General features: G+C 38.5%; 1 protein-coding gene across 1 annotated transcript in view; it reads left to right on the top strand.

Moving 5' to 3' along the window:
* The window catches only part of hmcn1 (hemicentin 1), a gene marked incomplete in the record, with an annotated part of 75365 nt that overhangs the window by 21963 nt on the left and 38007 nt on the right, over positions 1-15395 (top strand). Inside the window, 19 exon segments of the mRNA XM_014007378.1 lie at positions 624-893; positions 3635-3776; positions 3906-4033; positions 4137-4250; positions 4378-4536; positions 4627-4818; positions 4896-4991; positions 7232-7359; positions 7452-7596; positions 7852-7964; positions 9275-9434; positions 10487-10652; positions 11612-11739; positions 12671-12922; positions 13031-13126; positions 13386-13580; positions 13680-13810; positions 14539-14686; positions 14847-14973. Coding sequence (XP_013862832.1) covers positions 624-893; positions 3635-3776; positions 3906-4033; positions 4137-4250; positions 4378-4536; positions 4627-4818; positions 4896-4991; positions 7232-7359; positions 7452-7596; positions 7852-7964; positions 9275-9434; positions 10487-10652; positions 11612-11739; positions 12671-12922; positions 13031-13126; positions 13386-13580; positions 13680-13810; positions 14539-14686; positions 14847-14973 — 2890 coding nt within the window.

The following is a 15395-nucleotide window of genomic DNA, read 5'->3' as shown; positions in this document are numbered from 1 at the left end:
ATTGTTATCAGTTTTTAAGTTTGTTTAATTAATTGTCTTAATATTGTAATATTTTATTTTTCAAAAACTGTATTTTAAACTTTTATTTCCATGTTGATAAAAACCCATTTAGGGACTAGCTTTGCAAATTAGCATAGGCTATAAATGTTTTAGTGTATGGTATTGTTCAGACTAGACACTTGTCACTATACAAACAAGACATTGCATAGCGGTAGCATAGATTACCCCCACACATATGCAAAGTACCAATGCACCAGAACTCAGAGCTCACCAGAGCTAACAAAAATAAATCTGAAGCTGCTRTATTGAATAGTTTTTGAGTTATAAGCATGTTTGTATATCCAGACTCCCTCTCTTTAGGTGGAGCCCCCTCCTCAAATATGGGGTCTATTGTAAAACTGTTGGCTGCCCAGTGTAGACCAGACATGTCTACATTCCTGCCAAATTCCATGTTGATCGGTGTAGCCGTTTTTGTGCTACGRTTGACCAAAATCACTGAAAAAAACAAATTAAATTAAAAAATWAAATAAGTAAACTGTACGGAAACAATAAGACCCCCGCTTCACATGCAGGAAAAAAATAGTTTTAAAGAAATAACCCTAACATTCCCTGTGTGTCTGCAGAGCCTCCTCCAGCGATCACACCTGCAGGGAACGTCACCGTCTCCCCTGGCTCCCAYGCTGTCCTCACCTGCCACGTCGTCAGCACCGTCACCTTCAACCTCACCTGGCTGAGAGGGGGCCTCGATGCCCGCCTGGACCCCCGRGTGCACGTCCTGGCCAACCTTTCCCTGCAGGTGTCGGGTGCAACCCCGGATCATGCCGGCTGGTACGAGTGCGTTGCTGCAAACGAAGGAGGCGTGATTCCAGAGCGTCTCTATCTCACAGTGCAAGGTGGTGATATTTAAAATGTTAAAAATGAGCCTGATTCTGTTTAGCTCAAAAAAAGCAGGACGACTGAAACTACTGAGTTTTCTTAGGTCTTTTATTTATGTATGCTGYATGTGTGTGTGCATGACTTTGTTTCTTTTCTGTGATTTGCACCGAGGGAGGAGCATTGTTCTTAGCTAACACTACTGCCTTGTTAGATATATGGCTCTGCCCCAGGTGCCCTTTTCCATTTCCCCTCCCTTACTCCCCATTACTCACACTAATGGTTTATGAAATGTGTGAAAAATATTTATGCTCGACTCTCAGGCAGCACTTAAGCAGAGCTCTTCATCTCTGGAGCACACWTCCTGTCCTGACACTAAATCAGGATTTTATTTATTTATTTATTTTTTGTAAATTATTAAAGATCACCTGTTGGACATGTTGGACTGCTCAGCTTTACTGTTAGATGATCTTAGTCAGAAATAGAAAAAAATGCACTTTAWCAGAGGGGTTAATGAGTTTGAAGAAGTGAATAACTTTGTTTTACTTGATCCAGCCTTTTAAAATGAACATCTTGTATTTATTTCATGGTTTCTAGGCTCCAGGCATTTTCTAATTACCTCACTGGTCAGTACCAAGTGATTATCCTCTTTTTGTAGTTATTCAGCTCAGCTGGCATCTTAACTTGGACATAGGGAATTTTGTAGTGTAATTGCCAAAAGTCATTTTTGTTTGTTTTTAATTTGGTGTTATTACCTCTTATACAGTAACGCTAGCTATGTTTTAGTTGTTTAAGAAGAGAAATTCAGAGTAAAACAACCAACTGTAGAGTTTGTTTAYGAGAGGAATGGTTCAGAAACTTTCATCAGCTTTGACACAGCTGCCATTTTAATACTGGTAGATGTCAAGGCAAGCACAGTTACAACCTCTGTTGACCAAAGTGCTTCACAACCAATGCATCACATGCAGCTAAGAATAAAACAAACAAACAAACAAACGTGAAAATGAGAGAAACAATAATAAAATTGGCAGTGAAATACAAAAAAATAATAATAATAATAATGATACAAATAAAAACCAAAGTGTACTGAATTGCAGTTGGAGCAATTTCCCAAAAACTCAAATTGAATTAAGTACACATTTTCCCTTTTTTATGTTTTTTTATTTTATTTAATTAAATTTTTTAAATTTTAACTAGTGTTAGTGTCATTGTGTATTTTAGGCAATATTTCTAAAATACATTAAGATGCTTTATTGTGGGTTTTGACATTATTTGTAGATATTCAAATTCTACTAAGCACTCTTCTGATGTAACAATATCAACAAAGAAGAGGAACTAATAAATGAATTTGAATATCTACAAATAATATCAAAACCAACAGTAATATATCTTACTGTAATTAATACATATTGCCTACGGTAAGAATAATTAAAAAAGTTAAGTTGAACTTAACATTTTTTTCTACCTGGATTACTGAGATGCATCATGATATTGCCTAAAATACCCAATATCTACTCTCAAATCAGTGTTACTGTGCTCTCAAGCTGGTGGCACAATGTTAACACCATACCAGTGAAGGGTGCACAGGAGGTAATAGATTCACGCTTCCTTGTTTTGATGTATGGTGATGTATGATCTTCCTGAGTGGTGGTCAAAAAAAGAAGTGTTTTCTTGACAAATGCAAATAGTTTTGAAATGTAAACAGTATTAGTGAATGGATAGAAATAAGAGAAACARGATGACAAGGAAAAGGGTAAGGGAGGGAAATCAATGAAAAAAGATGATGCTTGAGATAGAATGAAGATAGAAGATAGGAGAAAAAATGCAGTAGGTACTGAGTGGGGTTTTAATACAAGCTCTTAGCTTGCTGAGTCAGGCTAGAAGAATGTATCTCTCAAAAACTCTTTGTCTCTAATCTTGGAGGTGTTCCCCTCATCTGAGGCCAGGATAACCTTCTGATAAGGAAAAGGTGCCAGCAGGTAACTGGTATTCTAATTAGATTTCCTGGTTGCAAAAAGAAACTTACATGGGCTCTTTTCGAGCAATCATCACAAAAAGTGTGCCGCAAGGCTCTGTCAGGACCTACCCTCTTCACAATACACATTACATAAACCCAAGGCACCCATGTTGGATTTGTGTATTCCTAAAATGTCAGTATGTTACCCGAAAAAAATGTCTCTCCCATATTTTAAAATGAYCCTATCTTTTAATGATATTACCTGCATAAATACAAAGGGCCAATAGAAAAGCATTTTGATGGACAGGGACTATAAGTGTGATTTTGCATTGTACTTTTTACATCCTAGACAGAACAGAAACACTGAGGATAATTCTGACAGTGAAAACATAATGCAGAAAACACACTCTTAAAGAGACAAATTACCCATCATGAATCAGTTTAAAGATTCTCTGGATTCCAGTCTTTTCTGTTTTAGTAGTAAAGAGGAAATCAGAGGGAAATACATGTTGTGAAACAATGTTAGTTGTTGCAGCCATCATGATTCCTGGTGAAAAAGTTTGTCTGRATGTTTTCAGAGGAAAAACAATACTTCATGTTCCTGTTTTCCTAATTTTTCTCTAAGCTCTGATCAACTTTAAAGTTTCGGTACGAAAGTTTTATACTTTAATTTCACAACACAAATGGTCTTTTAGTGAAGTGTGACAACTAAACTTTTTTCAGCCTAATTAGATGGTAACGGGTTAATTTGATGAATAAGTTGAAGATTTTATGGTTTTTTTTGTGATTCCTCTTGTCCTTCAGAGGCTCCCAGGGTGTCAGTGGAGCCGCAGAATCAGAGCTTCATGACAGGAGATGACGTGAGGATCAAGTGTTCAGCTGCAGGCTATCCTCCACCTCTTCTGGTTTGGACCCACAATGACATGTTCATCACAGCCTCCAACAGGTTCTTTAAAGCATAATGATTGAAATGTAGATTTTGTGATAATTTTAATAGTTTTGAGACAAAATTGTGAAGGGGTGGGGCCATTAAAGAAAAAAAAGCTGAATTTGGGATATTATTTGTAATGTTTAGACACAGAATGGCTCCTGATGGCACCCTGTTAATAAGAAACACAAAGAAGAAAGATAAAGGAGTGTACGGCTGCCTGGCCAGCAACCAGGCCGGTACCGACTCAATGAGCTCCATCCTAACCTTTCTCGGTAAGAACTATCAACATTTCCACCAAATTCATTAGTGTTATGTTTTATTCCCTCTTTTTTGTGTTGATCCTCTGACAGTCTTTTATCATTTGTTGTCTCCTAGAATCCCCTGTGGTGAAAGTAGCATCARGTGAGATTCTCACAAACATCGGAGAGTCCACTGTGATGTCCTGCTCAGCATCTGGGATCCCTCAGCCTGAAATCAGGTGGTACAAAGGTAACACTTTACAAGATGAAGGATGCCCGCAAATAATCTCAAGAGAAAAWTTTTTTGGTCAAACATAAACCATAACCTTTAAAGTTTGTTTTCAGATCCAAACTGTCCATATGTCTTTAATTGTAAGGYAACACACAGCTCCATTCCTCGTCCCTCCTGGAGGTGGACACGTTGGAAGGATCTCTTACCATAAAGCAGACCCAGCTTGGCGACGCAGGGGATTACACCTGTGTGGCTGTTAATGCCGCCGGCACCTCATCAGGGAAGATCTCCCTTGATGTTGGAGGTGAGCTCCACTTCAAATTTGGTTGACACAATAAATATCTGCATGCTTTTATAACTATCAATTCTCATTGTTCACCTTCGACCCCTCTAGCTGCGCCCAAGTTCACCCAAGAGCCATCGGACGTGGCGGTGGAAATCGGCTCCGACATGACCCTGCCGTGTCACGCTAGCGGATACCCTGAACCTCRGGTCACCTGGAGGCGAGAGGACGGTTCAACTCTTCTCAACAGGCCACGYTTACATGGCAGCATATCACAGAGGAAGGGAGATCTACATTTTATTAGTAAGTTATTAATCAGCTGTGCACATATAACTTTGAATAGACACGCTGCTCACATTGCTGTTTCTTGTTTTCGTCAGACGTTTGGGTAGAGGATGAGGCAGTGTATGTCTGTGAGGCACAAAACCCTTTTGGTAGGATCCAAACACAGGCCAGCATCACTGTAACTGGACTTGGTAAGACCAGCATGTGAAATGTCCAAAATATTACATTGTAGTTGTTTGTTATTTAAAAATATTCCAGGATTTGTCAACCTGACACAATTTTTCTGTCCCGTTTGGGTGCAAAATCTTGATAGGTGTAAAACWAAATCAAAGTTTTGAATGGAAAAAGTGACTGGTAGCTGTTATGGTCACTTCTATTTCAATAGTAATGCTCAGTGTGGGGAGCACACGTGCTTTGCTAAACCCCATTTTCTGTCACTGTTCCTCTGCTGTGAAACCGCCAGTGGACCATGCATTTTACACCTAGGCCTTCAATAGGAGGGTTTGGAGCAGACCTGCCAGCCAAGAAGATGCAGAGATAACCAGAGGTCTATAAAGTACTTGAAAAAAATAACTAAATAAAAGTAAGATTACCTTAACAGAAAATGACTTTGGTAAAAATAAATGTCACCGATGAGAAAATTACTTAAGTAAAAGTCATAAAACTGTTCACAAAAATTGGGAAAGTAGAAGTAAAAGTAAAAGTACTTTTCCACGCACTCTAACAAATAAAGTGATAAATTTACTGAACCAAACTGGCTCCACAAAACCAAGTTGATTAAATTGGTAAATTTATTTAAAATAAGATTTGTATATCACCTCAAATTGACTCTACTAGGTTTAGTCGAAACAGTTGACATGATTTGGTTGAGTAAATTCAACAATTAATTTTTTTAGATCGCATAAACAACTCCTTTCATGATGAGTTCGGACAGATTTAACTTATAACAAGTAACTAAGTGTTAAACTTTAAAGTAAAGAAGTAAAAGTATCATTTTTAGGTTTTAAAAGTAACAATAAAAGTAAAAGTCATGATTTAAAAAAATACTTGGTAAAATTACAAATCCTCATAAAATTACTTAAGTACTGTAACAAAGTAAATTTACTTAGTTACTATAAACCACTGGAGATAACTGGGTCTGTAAGGCTGTGTCTCAGTTCTGGGTAGGCTGCTTAAAACGGCAGTGAAATGAGACGGTCTAGCCTTCGCTTGACCTAAGTTTGCGTGACCACGCACTACCCCCTTTACCATAGTGATTGGTTTTATATCAGACTGAAAATGCCTTGGGACATGTATTTACGTTTTTTCACAAACTTCATATCCTTTTTTTCCTCTCAAAAACAATTTGGTTCATCTGTTATACAGGTCCTAGGGATGTTTCCGTTTCAACAAAAAAGCCCTGTTCTACCATCACCGTGGAAGCTAACGCTGAAAGTCAAGTCCGTTCTGTTGTATTTTTGTCATAAGTTTTTATTTTCTGTTGCGTTGAGAATGTCCAGTCCGCATTTAGCTTGTAAGGTGCTACAGAAGTAAAAATTCCTGGTTCTGACTACTCTTTGATCAGCTAATCAAACAACGTGAAAACACAGACCTTGTCTCAGAAGGCTCTGGAGTCGCCAACTCAACATCTGATTGGTCAAAGCAACAGTATCACAGCCGTTTGTTTCACCCTCCAGGTGCCTTCACTGTTCCTTCTGAAGGCCTTCAGGCAGATTTCTTTGACCCTAGCAACAGATGATGCTCGAAATATGATTGGATAAAAGAACTAAAACAAATAGCTGCTGGAACCTACGCAACCAGGAGAAAAGCTGTGAAATGAAGAGAACAGATATTTCATAATAATATAAATTATATTATTAATACATACTAAAATGTAAGCTAGTGATTCTGGTTGTGTTTAGGCCAGCAGAGAAGGCTTTGCTGGTCCTGACGGCCCACCACTGAAAACCACCCTGCGTTCTTAAATGTGGGCCAAAGGTTAGAAAGAACAAACACGCCCAGATGACATAAATTAGTCCCCCCCCCCACCCCCACCCCACTTCATGCTGGCAACATTCCCTCAGAGGATTAACACATGCAGTGCAGAAGCACATGTGCTGTTGTTTTATTTGGACGATGGGTTACATGAGTGTCAAAAGTTGTGTTCCAAGGCAATTTAAAGGAATAGTAATGTTTATCTCAACACCACTGTCACCATCTCTGCCAAATCTGACATCATTTTCTGCATAAAGATGAGGTGACAAGTATGTTACAGCTCATCTTTTATGATATAAACTGTTTAAATCTGCATATAGGATATGGTTTTCAAAGCAAGAATGATGATCTTTTTTGTTTTTGCATGAGCTAGACCAGATATTTTGTGTAACAATTATCAACAGATAATTTTGTCTCTGTTGAACTATTATTTGCACCATTTTTGTGTAATCTGCAGTTAAACCCCTGATTGCGATGAGTCCAGCTGTGCTCAGTGTCGTTGAGGATCAGCAGCTCACTCTTCCCTGTGTGCTGCTGGCTGGGAACCCTCTTCCCGAGAGACAGTGGCTGCACAACTACGGCTTGGTGAGAACACAAGAGGATGGCTTCTATTTAATGTCTTACATCCAGATAACTCAGAATTGATTTAAAAAAATCCCACTTTCAACATCTTTCAGGTGACTCCAGATCAGTATGTAACAGTGAGGAGGGACGGCAGTCTGCATATCGAGAGAGTTCGGCTGGATAATGAGGGCGATTACACCTGCTTGGCTGAGAATGTTATTGGGGCCACAAACCATACAACCACCATCAACGTTTATGGTAGCATCACTGATATTCATATATTCAAAACGTGAATAAGTTTAGTCTTTAAGGCACATGCTAGAGTTTTTGAACATCGCTTGAACTCATTTTTTGCTTTTACGTTTGATGTTTAAAAGATATAAATTTGAATAATTTATTTTGTTTTTGCTGTTTGGGTGGGGGTGGGCATTAAAGCAAAACATGCTAATGTCAGTTTTAGCTATAATTACTACTAAACGTACTACTTATTTTTTTTTACCTTTGTATCCGCAGTTCTTCCAACAATTCAACATGGCCCACAGGTATTTAGCACGACCGAAGGAACAGCGATAAGTCTGCCTTGCCGTGCCAGAGGAATACCGGGCCCAGACATTACTTGGACTAAGGTCTGTATAAACAGCAGGTGCGATTCACTCAGCATGCCTCAGACAAATTGTAGCCACAATATTTTATGTGGCTGACACATTAAAAAGATTGATTTATGTGGTATAACTGTGCATTTATGAGCAATCGTCTGCTTGTAAACGTCCAGCTCTGTCTTTATTTCTTCATCTACAGCATTATCCAAGTTTAGGACTATGTCTTGTCGATACAGCACCTAGTTTTTGTCTTTGTAGAGGTATGTTATAGAAATATTTATTTAACAAAGACAGCTCTACAAAGACAAAAACTAGGTGCTGTATTGACAAGACGCAGTTCTAGAAATCCAATGGGGTTTCTCCGCAGAGGTTCGAATCCTGTTCGTGACGCCAATTGTGATAGAAATATTTATTAAAAAGGCAGAAACACGTGAAATGAAACAAAGTGTCTGCGTGGATGGCCATCAGAGACGATTTAATAAAGAAATGGCGGAGCAACAACTTCTCAGACCCGATCAAGAAATCTGTCAAGCTGCTACTACAGGAACAACGAACAGAGGTATAGTTTTAACATCCGGTGACAATTCATGAGTATCCAATCACAGATCGACAACTGTCAAACCTGGTCCAATGACAGAGCACCAGCTCGGAAAGAGATTAACAAAATAAGACAAGGTTACAGACATTATAGATGTCTTGAAATCTTGAGAAACAGATTAAACAAAGGTAGTAGTTATCAAATAAGAGATACAATAAAATGTCAAGACAGTATGAACTTTTACAGGCATAGGTATACTGTATAATCACATTATATAAGTATTCCATCACAAGGTAATTAAGTGTCTCTGATGCACTGAACCATTGTCAGCTTTAGCTTTGATTGTCAATCAAATACAGTGTGTTTCCCATTTAAATCTGCATTTCTGTGCATCAAATTAAGCTAGAAGCCTTAGTTTTTACTTACTTTGTCTTTTTTGTTTTCTACATTTTTTGGAGTTGTATAAGTCTTCCTGTCAAGGTGAACAAGGCAACAGAGCCTCATGAAACGTGACCCAGATAAACTCAGCTCCAGCTGTGCAGATGTACCTCTCTCTGGCTTTTCTRCTGCACATTTTAACATCAGTTTGTTTGCATCCGTCAAAAAAGACCATGCAGATATGAATTAAGCCTGATGCACTAACATGACTTTTGATTTTATGTTTTGGTTCATTGGTTACATATTCATGGCCTAATCATACATTTAAACACTTAGAAAGAATCTGATGTGTTATTGAAGTTAGGAGAAAGAAATAAACTTTAGATCCTGCTCTTATTTCCCACTGTAACTTACATTTTAGGGTGGGGAACTCCTGAACCTGGGTGGTCCAGCTTTCTCCTTGGATTCTGACGGCAGTCTTGTCATCGCGTCTCCCTCTGGAAATGAGACCGGCGAGTTTGTCTGCATAGCGACCAATGCAGCTGGCTAYGCAGTTAGGAAGGTTCAGCTCACAGTCTATGGTAAACTTAGCATCTGAAGGCTGTAYAAAAAGACAACTGATGTTTAAGTTAACATTACCAATGTAATGCTAAAAAAGGTATGAAACCTTTGTAAGCACCATGACATTTATAGTATAAATACAGCATAATATTTAAATACTGTCTGTGGTGGGCACAACTAACCAAAACATTAGCTTCACTAACCTCTGAATCTTAGTTCCACTAATGCTAAACAGATTAAAAATAAGAGAAGCTAACCGCTACCGCTAAAACTACTGTTACCCATCTTCATCTTCTCGTTGATGAAGACTGGTGAGACTGACATAAACCTATTGTTAGTTTTCTATTGGTTTAATTTGAAAGTGGGTGGGATCATTTGTGATATATCGGCCAATTCAAATACTTCCAATATACCCCTTTCAGAAAAAAGACATTTGATCAAGTTAATATTTTTATACATACCATTTGAAGTTAGTCAACAACAAATAGCAAATACTCTCTCTACCATATTTAATACAGTACATAGTCATTTTTGGTATTCTGTATTAAAATATTTTATTTATTTGACTCTCTTAGTTTGGAGTTTAGCTGCTAAAGATGCTACACACTACACACATTGTGACACATCCAGCACTGCTTGTATGATCGGATAGTATTTAATTTGAAATAAACGGCATAAAAATAAAAGTTTAATGCTTGTGAAATTTTTAGCAGATTTAAAATTAGCAGAACATAATTTAGCGGAAGCTAATTTGCCTGCTAACGATTTCCAAAGTTAGGAAAAAAATGCTATTTTGCTAAATAAGAATCTAGATCCACTATTAGCATAACTGTGCCCACCACTGAATACTGCAATCCTCAAAATAATACTTGATCTTATTGGCCGTACAACATATTGTACAGTTGAGTTCTTTTTCTTTCAAGAATGAAGACATCATTTATCAGTATTCACTAATTTTTGCTTTAAATCTCCAGCTTCAGTTCCATTTTCTTCTTTAAAAGTCTCAAAGATCAAGTCTATAAGATTAGTTTTTGCCAAACATGATGAGTTTTTTGGTTGTTTGCCTTTTCAGTTCGACCCAGATCCAGTGTTGGTGGTTCTGGAGGCTCATCAGAGCCTGTAAGGATGTCAGTGATAGAGAAGAGGGACATCATTTTACCATGTGAGGTCCAAAGTGTCCCACCTCCCACCATCAGCTGGTCAAAAGAGAAGCAGCTTATCTCTCCATTTTCTCCCAGGTGAAACATTTTTCTTTTATTTATTTTTTTTATTCAGCACGAATAGAAAGAATTTTAGTTTAGTTTTAGTTTTGCTTCTTTATTTGAATAGTACAACTACTCCTGTGGTGGAATCACTACTGTTGGTTCAGGATCCCAGTTAACTGATCCAAAAATCAACTCTGAAGCTCTTCCARGGAAAAACCCTCAAACCAAACACAACCAAGAGGTCTTGTTTTTCTTTCACAAAGGCAGTGCCAAACCAGACTTGTCATACATTAYAGCAGCATGTCTGCTTAGTTAAAGAGCCCAAGTGCTGAATGAGTCTGTCTGCAGTTCAGACGTGTGACCGTGAAAGATTAACTTTTTAAATTAAGAAATAGACAAGCTAAAATTCTTCATCTGACATAAAAGGGGAAAATGTCTGTAACTTGTGTTTTTCTGGGTTAACTGTAAGAAGTGGTTTTGAAAAAAATTAAAAAGTAAGAGAAACAAACATTCCTCCRTGTCGCCTTGCTGAAATGTGTTTCTGGCACCAGATGCTAAATTAACCCACATTTCTTTGAAAGACAATAAAAAATGAGTTTCAACAGCTTTAATCTTTTTTTCAAAGGTCTTAAATGAACTCCATGCTGTCTACATTACAGTACTCTGTCTGTCATTCTCACATGACCTCAGGGTACAGTCTGTGGTTTTCTGAGATGACAAAGTAATCCTTAGTTTTCTCTGTGATCTCTTGTATTTGCAGCACGCCTGCCAAACTAGCTGTAATTATGGTTGATGGCAGATTAGTAAGAATTGCAGGCATATTTGTTCACAGCAATAACCAAAGAAATAAGTGAGTGAGTGAGTGTTTGAGTGAGTTCACTTTTCTCTTTGTGGCACAAAGAGAAGAGAAATATAAGGCAGGCTTTATTTTAACATTTGATTTATTGCTGTTTTTGTGCGTGTAAAGTGAGACGTGTTCTTCTTCCTCCCAGGCATGTTCAGCTTCCCTCCGGATCCATGAAGATCATGGCAACCAGAGTCTCTGACAGTGGACTTTATGTTTGTGTTGCCTCCAATATTGCTGGAAACCTGACACAATCCATTGAGCTGGTTGTTTTAGGTAAGTCCAAAATAGCCTAAATGTGACCCATCCCTTCAAACTGAGGATTAAGTTAAATTTGGTCAAACTGACCTGGGCACATTTTCAGATTTCTGGCTTATTAAGTTACATTTTGATACCATTATTATCCTGATATCATGAGCTGATGTGGCTTGATTTGCCTTCCTAATCAGGAGAACACATTCATATTTGATTTAAATCCTATTTTTAAGTTATTCTGAGGACTTTTTGACATCAGTATAACGAGAAATCTCAAAAAGCATTTGGAAATTGAGATTTCCCAGCTGGAAAGAAAAGAAAATTTCTAAAATATCCCAATTTTTTTTGTTACTACTCAAAAGACTTCAAACATTTAAGTATCATAGTCAGTGGAGGATTTTGAACCCAAGATGTAGGCGGACASTAGTAGCTCAAAATAGAAGTAATTTATTAAATAAACAAAGAGCCATCATGGTGGCAACAAACCTACATAAACAGGGAGTAGGTGACGACCAAGACTGAAGGCAAAATCATTCAACAAACCAGAGAGAAAATTATGGCAAGAGACCGAGTGAATACAAACAGAATGAGAGAGAAGACAGGCAACACCTGCAAGTGAGGCTGATTGCAATCACTAACAGGTGAGAGTGCTGAGCTAATATATACACAAAGATAAACAACYAACACAAAGGACCATAGAAATAGTTAACCCAAAGCACACAGAACATGACATTAAGATTATATTTCTGAGTTCATTCAAATGATCCATTGGTAAGGTTATATTTTGACTAAATACACTTACTGCAAATGTTTTAATCAGTGCACTATAGCTGCGTATTTCTCCACATACTACTTTGCGACTCAATCCTTGGTTCAATGTGACGGTTCACGTAGATCCGAAGGAGGCACAGAAAGATCTAGAAATTACTCTGTTCTGTCATCTTTTCTGCAGTGCCCCCAAGAATCCTCCCCGGCCCCAGAGTGATGAAGGTACAGGTGGGTCACCAGGCGGAACTAGCCTGTGTGGTGACAGGATCTCCAGAACCGACTCTGACGTGGACTAAAGATGGTACAAGGTACCCTGCATCACCTGGAGGCAGCCTGAACCTGAGGAACGTTGGACTGGACGATGAAGGAACCTTCACCTGCACAGCCAYCAACGCTGCAGGCAGAGACGAGGCCCGAGTTAGGGTCCTGGTGCAAGGTTGGCTTTACGGGTGTTCACTATGTTGGTGACAGATTATGTGTCTGTTTTACTTATGAAAGAAATCAAGTTTGAAGACAATCTGTTAGCACTGATATGTGTTTTCAGTACCTCCTGTTGTTGAAGTCCTGGAGCCCCCCTTCAACAGCCCCCTGCAGGAAAGAGTTGCAAACCAGCGWATTGCCTTCCCCTGCCCGGCTAAAGGTGCTTTACTGTCCTATYCAGCTTTGCTAGAAAATAACTCATCAGTAAACAATAGTACAATAAATTAGAAAAAGTACAGCTTTTTCTAATGAAGTATAAATTAATACAAATACATTAATATAAATTAATACAATTACAAAGCTTTGATCTCTGATCATCTGACACTCGCTTTCCTGTCATTTCCTTTGATATATTTTATTCACTGTCAGAAAAATGTATAAATCTTTGATTTTTCTAAATGAGTTCATCTCTYTTTCAGGTCTACCTAAGCCAGTGATTCGTTGGTTGCGAAATGGTGAAGAGCTGACAGGTAACGAGCCCGGTGTGTCCATCCTGGAGGATGGTACGCTGCTGATCCTTGCCTCAGTCTCACCTCTGGATGATGGCGAGTACGTCTGTATGGCTGCGAACGATGCTGGATCCACTGAGAGGAAGTACCAGCTCAAAGTCAACGGTGATTGACGTCATTTGTTGAGACATTGGTGCACTCGTGCCTCCCGGCTCAAATCTAACCCGGCTCAAATCTAATGTGTATTAATGATCACCTCTACAGTACCCCCAGATTTTCATGACAGCGACACACTTGGTAACCTGTCAGTGGTCCTGAGTCAGCCTATCAGCTTGCTGTGTGACGTCACAGGAAGTCCAACCCCTGTCATCACCTGGTATAAAGATGGGAGTACTGTAAGTGTAATCCCACTTTCTAGAAAAAAAAATCGGTACAAAACACGGACCAAATATTCCACAATCATTAAGTAACACACAGCCCTGATGTTTGTATAACATAATTAACCTTTAGTGGAACCTGTGAAAAGATTGGATCATTTCGTTTGCACTTGTATAAAGTAAACGAGGAAGTTTGATGGGCTCTCTTTTCATTCTTTGATGAAAGCCCTCATAAAAACAAAAGCAGCTCTGATCATTCAAGACAACACATTTTATATCCAACATACATGTTTGTAATAAAGTCRTGTTTGGAATACATGTCGGAATACATGTTTGTAATAAAACCGCATGCTTTGTCTACTAATATTGTGCCTGATTGTGATGTAAGAGTGGAAATTTAGTGCACACTTTGCTGTAACRTCCCAGTTAGCAGGCTGTTTTTTACTGCCTTGGCTGCTGTCATCATTCTCCTTGCCAAACACAGATCAGTGCTCATACATAAATCTGCTAATTATGACTAATCTAAATAACAAAAAATCTGTCGGAAAGTTTTTGGCTTAGAAAAACTATTGTCCTGTTTTGCACATTTTTGTCAACATTGGAATATTTTTTTTCATTGGTTAAAATGATTATTTTTAAAATCTACTTGCGTTTGTGAATAATTTTCCAGCAGTTGTCAGAAAGCATTTCTTGAACTCTGATTTGTGTTGCTGCGTTTGATTTAATGTATTTGTGTTAACTGACAGGTTGTTTCCAGTAACAACGTCCAAATTCTGGATCTGGGAAAAACCCTGAAATTACTGAAGGCTGAAAGATCAGATGCAGGCAGCTACAGCTGTAAAGCCATCAACATCGCAGGCAGCACTGAGAAAAACTTTGTTTTACACGTACTCGGTGAGTAGAGCTGCACAGCAAYGCAGAGACGGTGATGTTTTGTAGTTGGATTAAAAAACTCTGCAATTAAGTCTAAATTAACCGAACTAACCAACAGATTTTTATTAATTTGTCATAAATTTTCTGTTAACCTTTTTAATAACCCTTTTTTTTGCCTCAGTCCCTCCAACGTTTATAGGATCTGCCTTTCCTCAGGATGTTTCAGCCATTCTCAAACAAGGGGTCACGCTTGATTGCAAAGTGGAGGGGTCTCCTTTTCCCACAATCCAATGGTACAAAGACAGAAAGTAAGTAAACCTTGAAGTTAAAGGGRGGATATTATGTAARAAATTGACGTTGAGCTCTAATGTCATTYCTTCATCAAAAACATACCCAGAATGTTGGTTTGCCTCATTCATGCATGTTTGAGAAATCCTTGAATCTCCTCTGGTAGCTGTCTGGAGCTGCCTAAACACTTGCTGGTACTAAGCTCCGCCTGTTTGTACAAAGCTCCTCCCTGGAGCTCAGTCTGCAGTCGAGCTTCAGTCCCACAGATCACCCCTCCCCTGAAGCATTTTGTTGTGAAGGTGTGCTGAAGTGGGAGTGTCGGAAACGGTAGGAGGTTCTTAAAGAGACAGAGGCCAATTTCAAAGCGTTTAGGTAAACTATGATGCAAAGTCAAATTGATTTTAATACAGCTTTTTCATAACAACTGAAGGTAGCGTAGTAA

The sequence above is a fragment of the Austrofundulus limnaeus genome, unplaced genomic scaffold (genome assembly GCF_001266775.1).
Source record: "Austrofundulus limnaeus strain Quisiro unplaced genomic scaffold, Austrofundulus_limnaeus-1.0 Scaffold41, whole genome shotgun sequence".
Lineage (NCBI taxonomy): Eukaryota > Metazoa > Chordata > Actinopteri > Cyprinodontiformes > Rivulidae > Austrofundulus > Austrofundulus limnaeus.
Note: the sequence above shows the minus strand (reverse complement) of the source record. Positions and strands in the feature narration are given on the sequence as shown.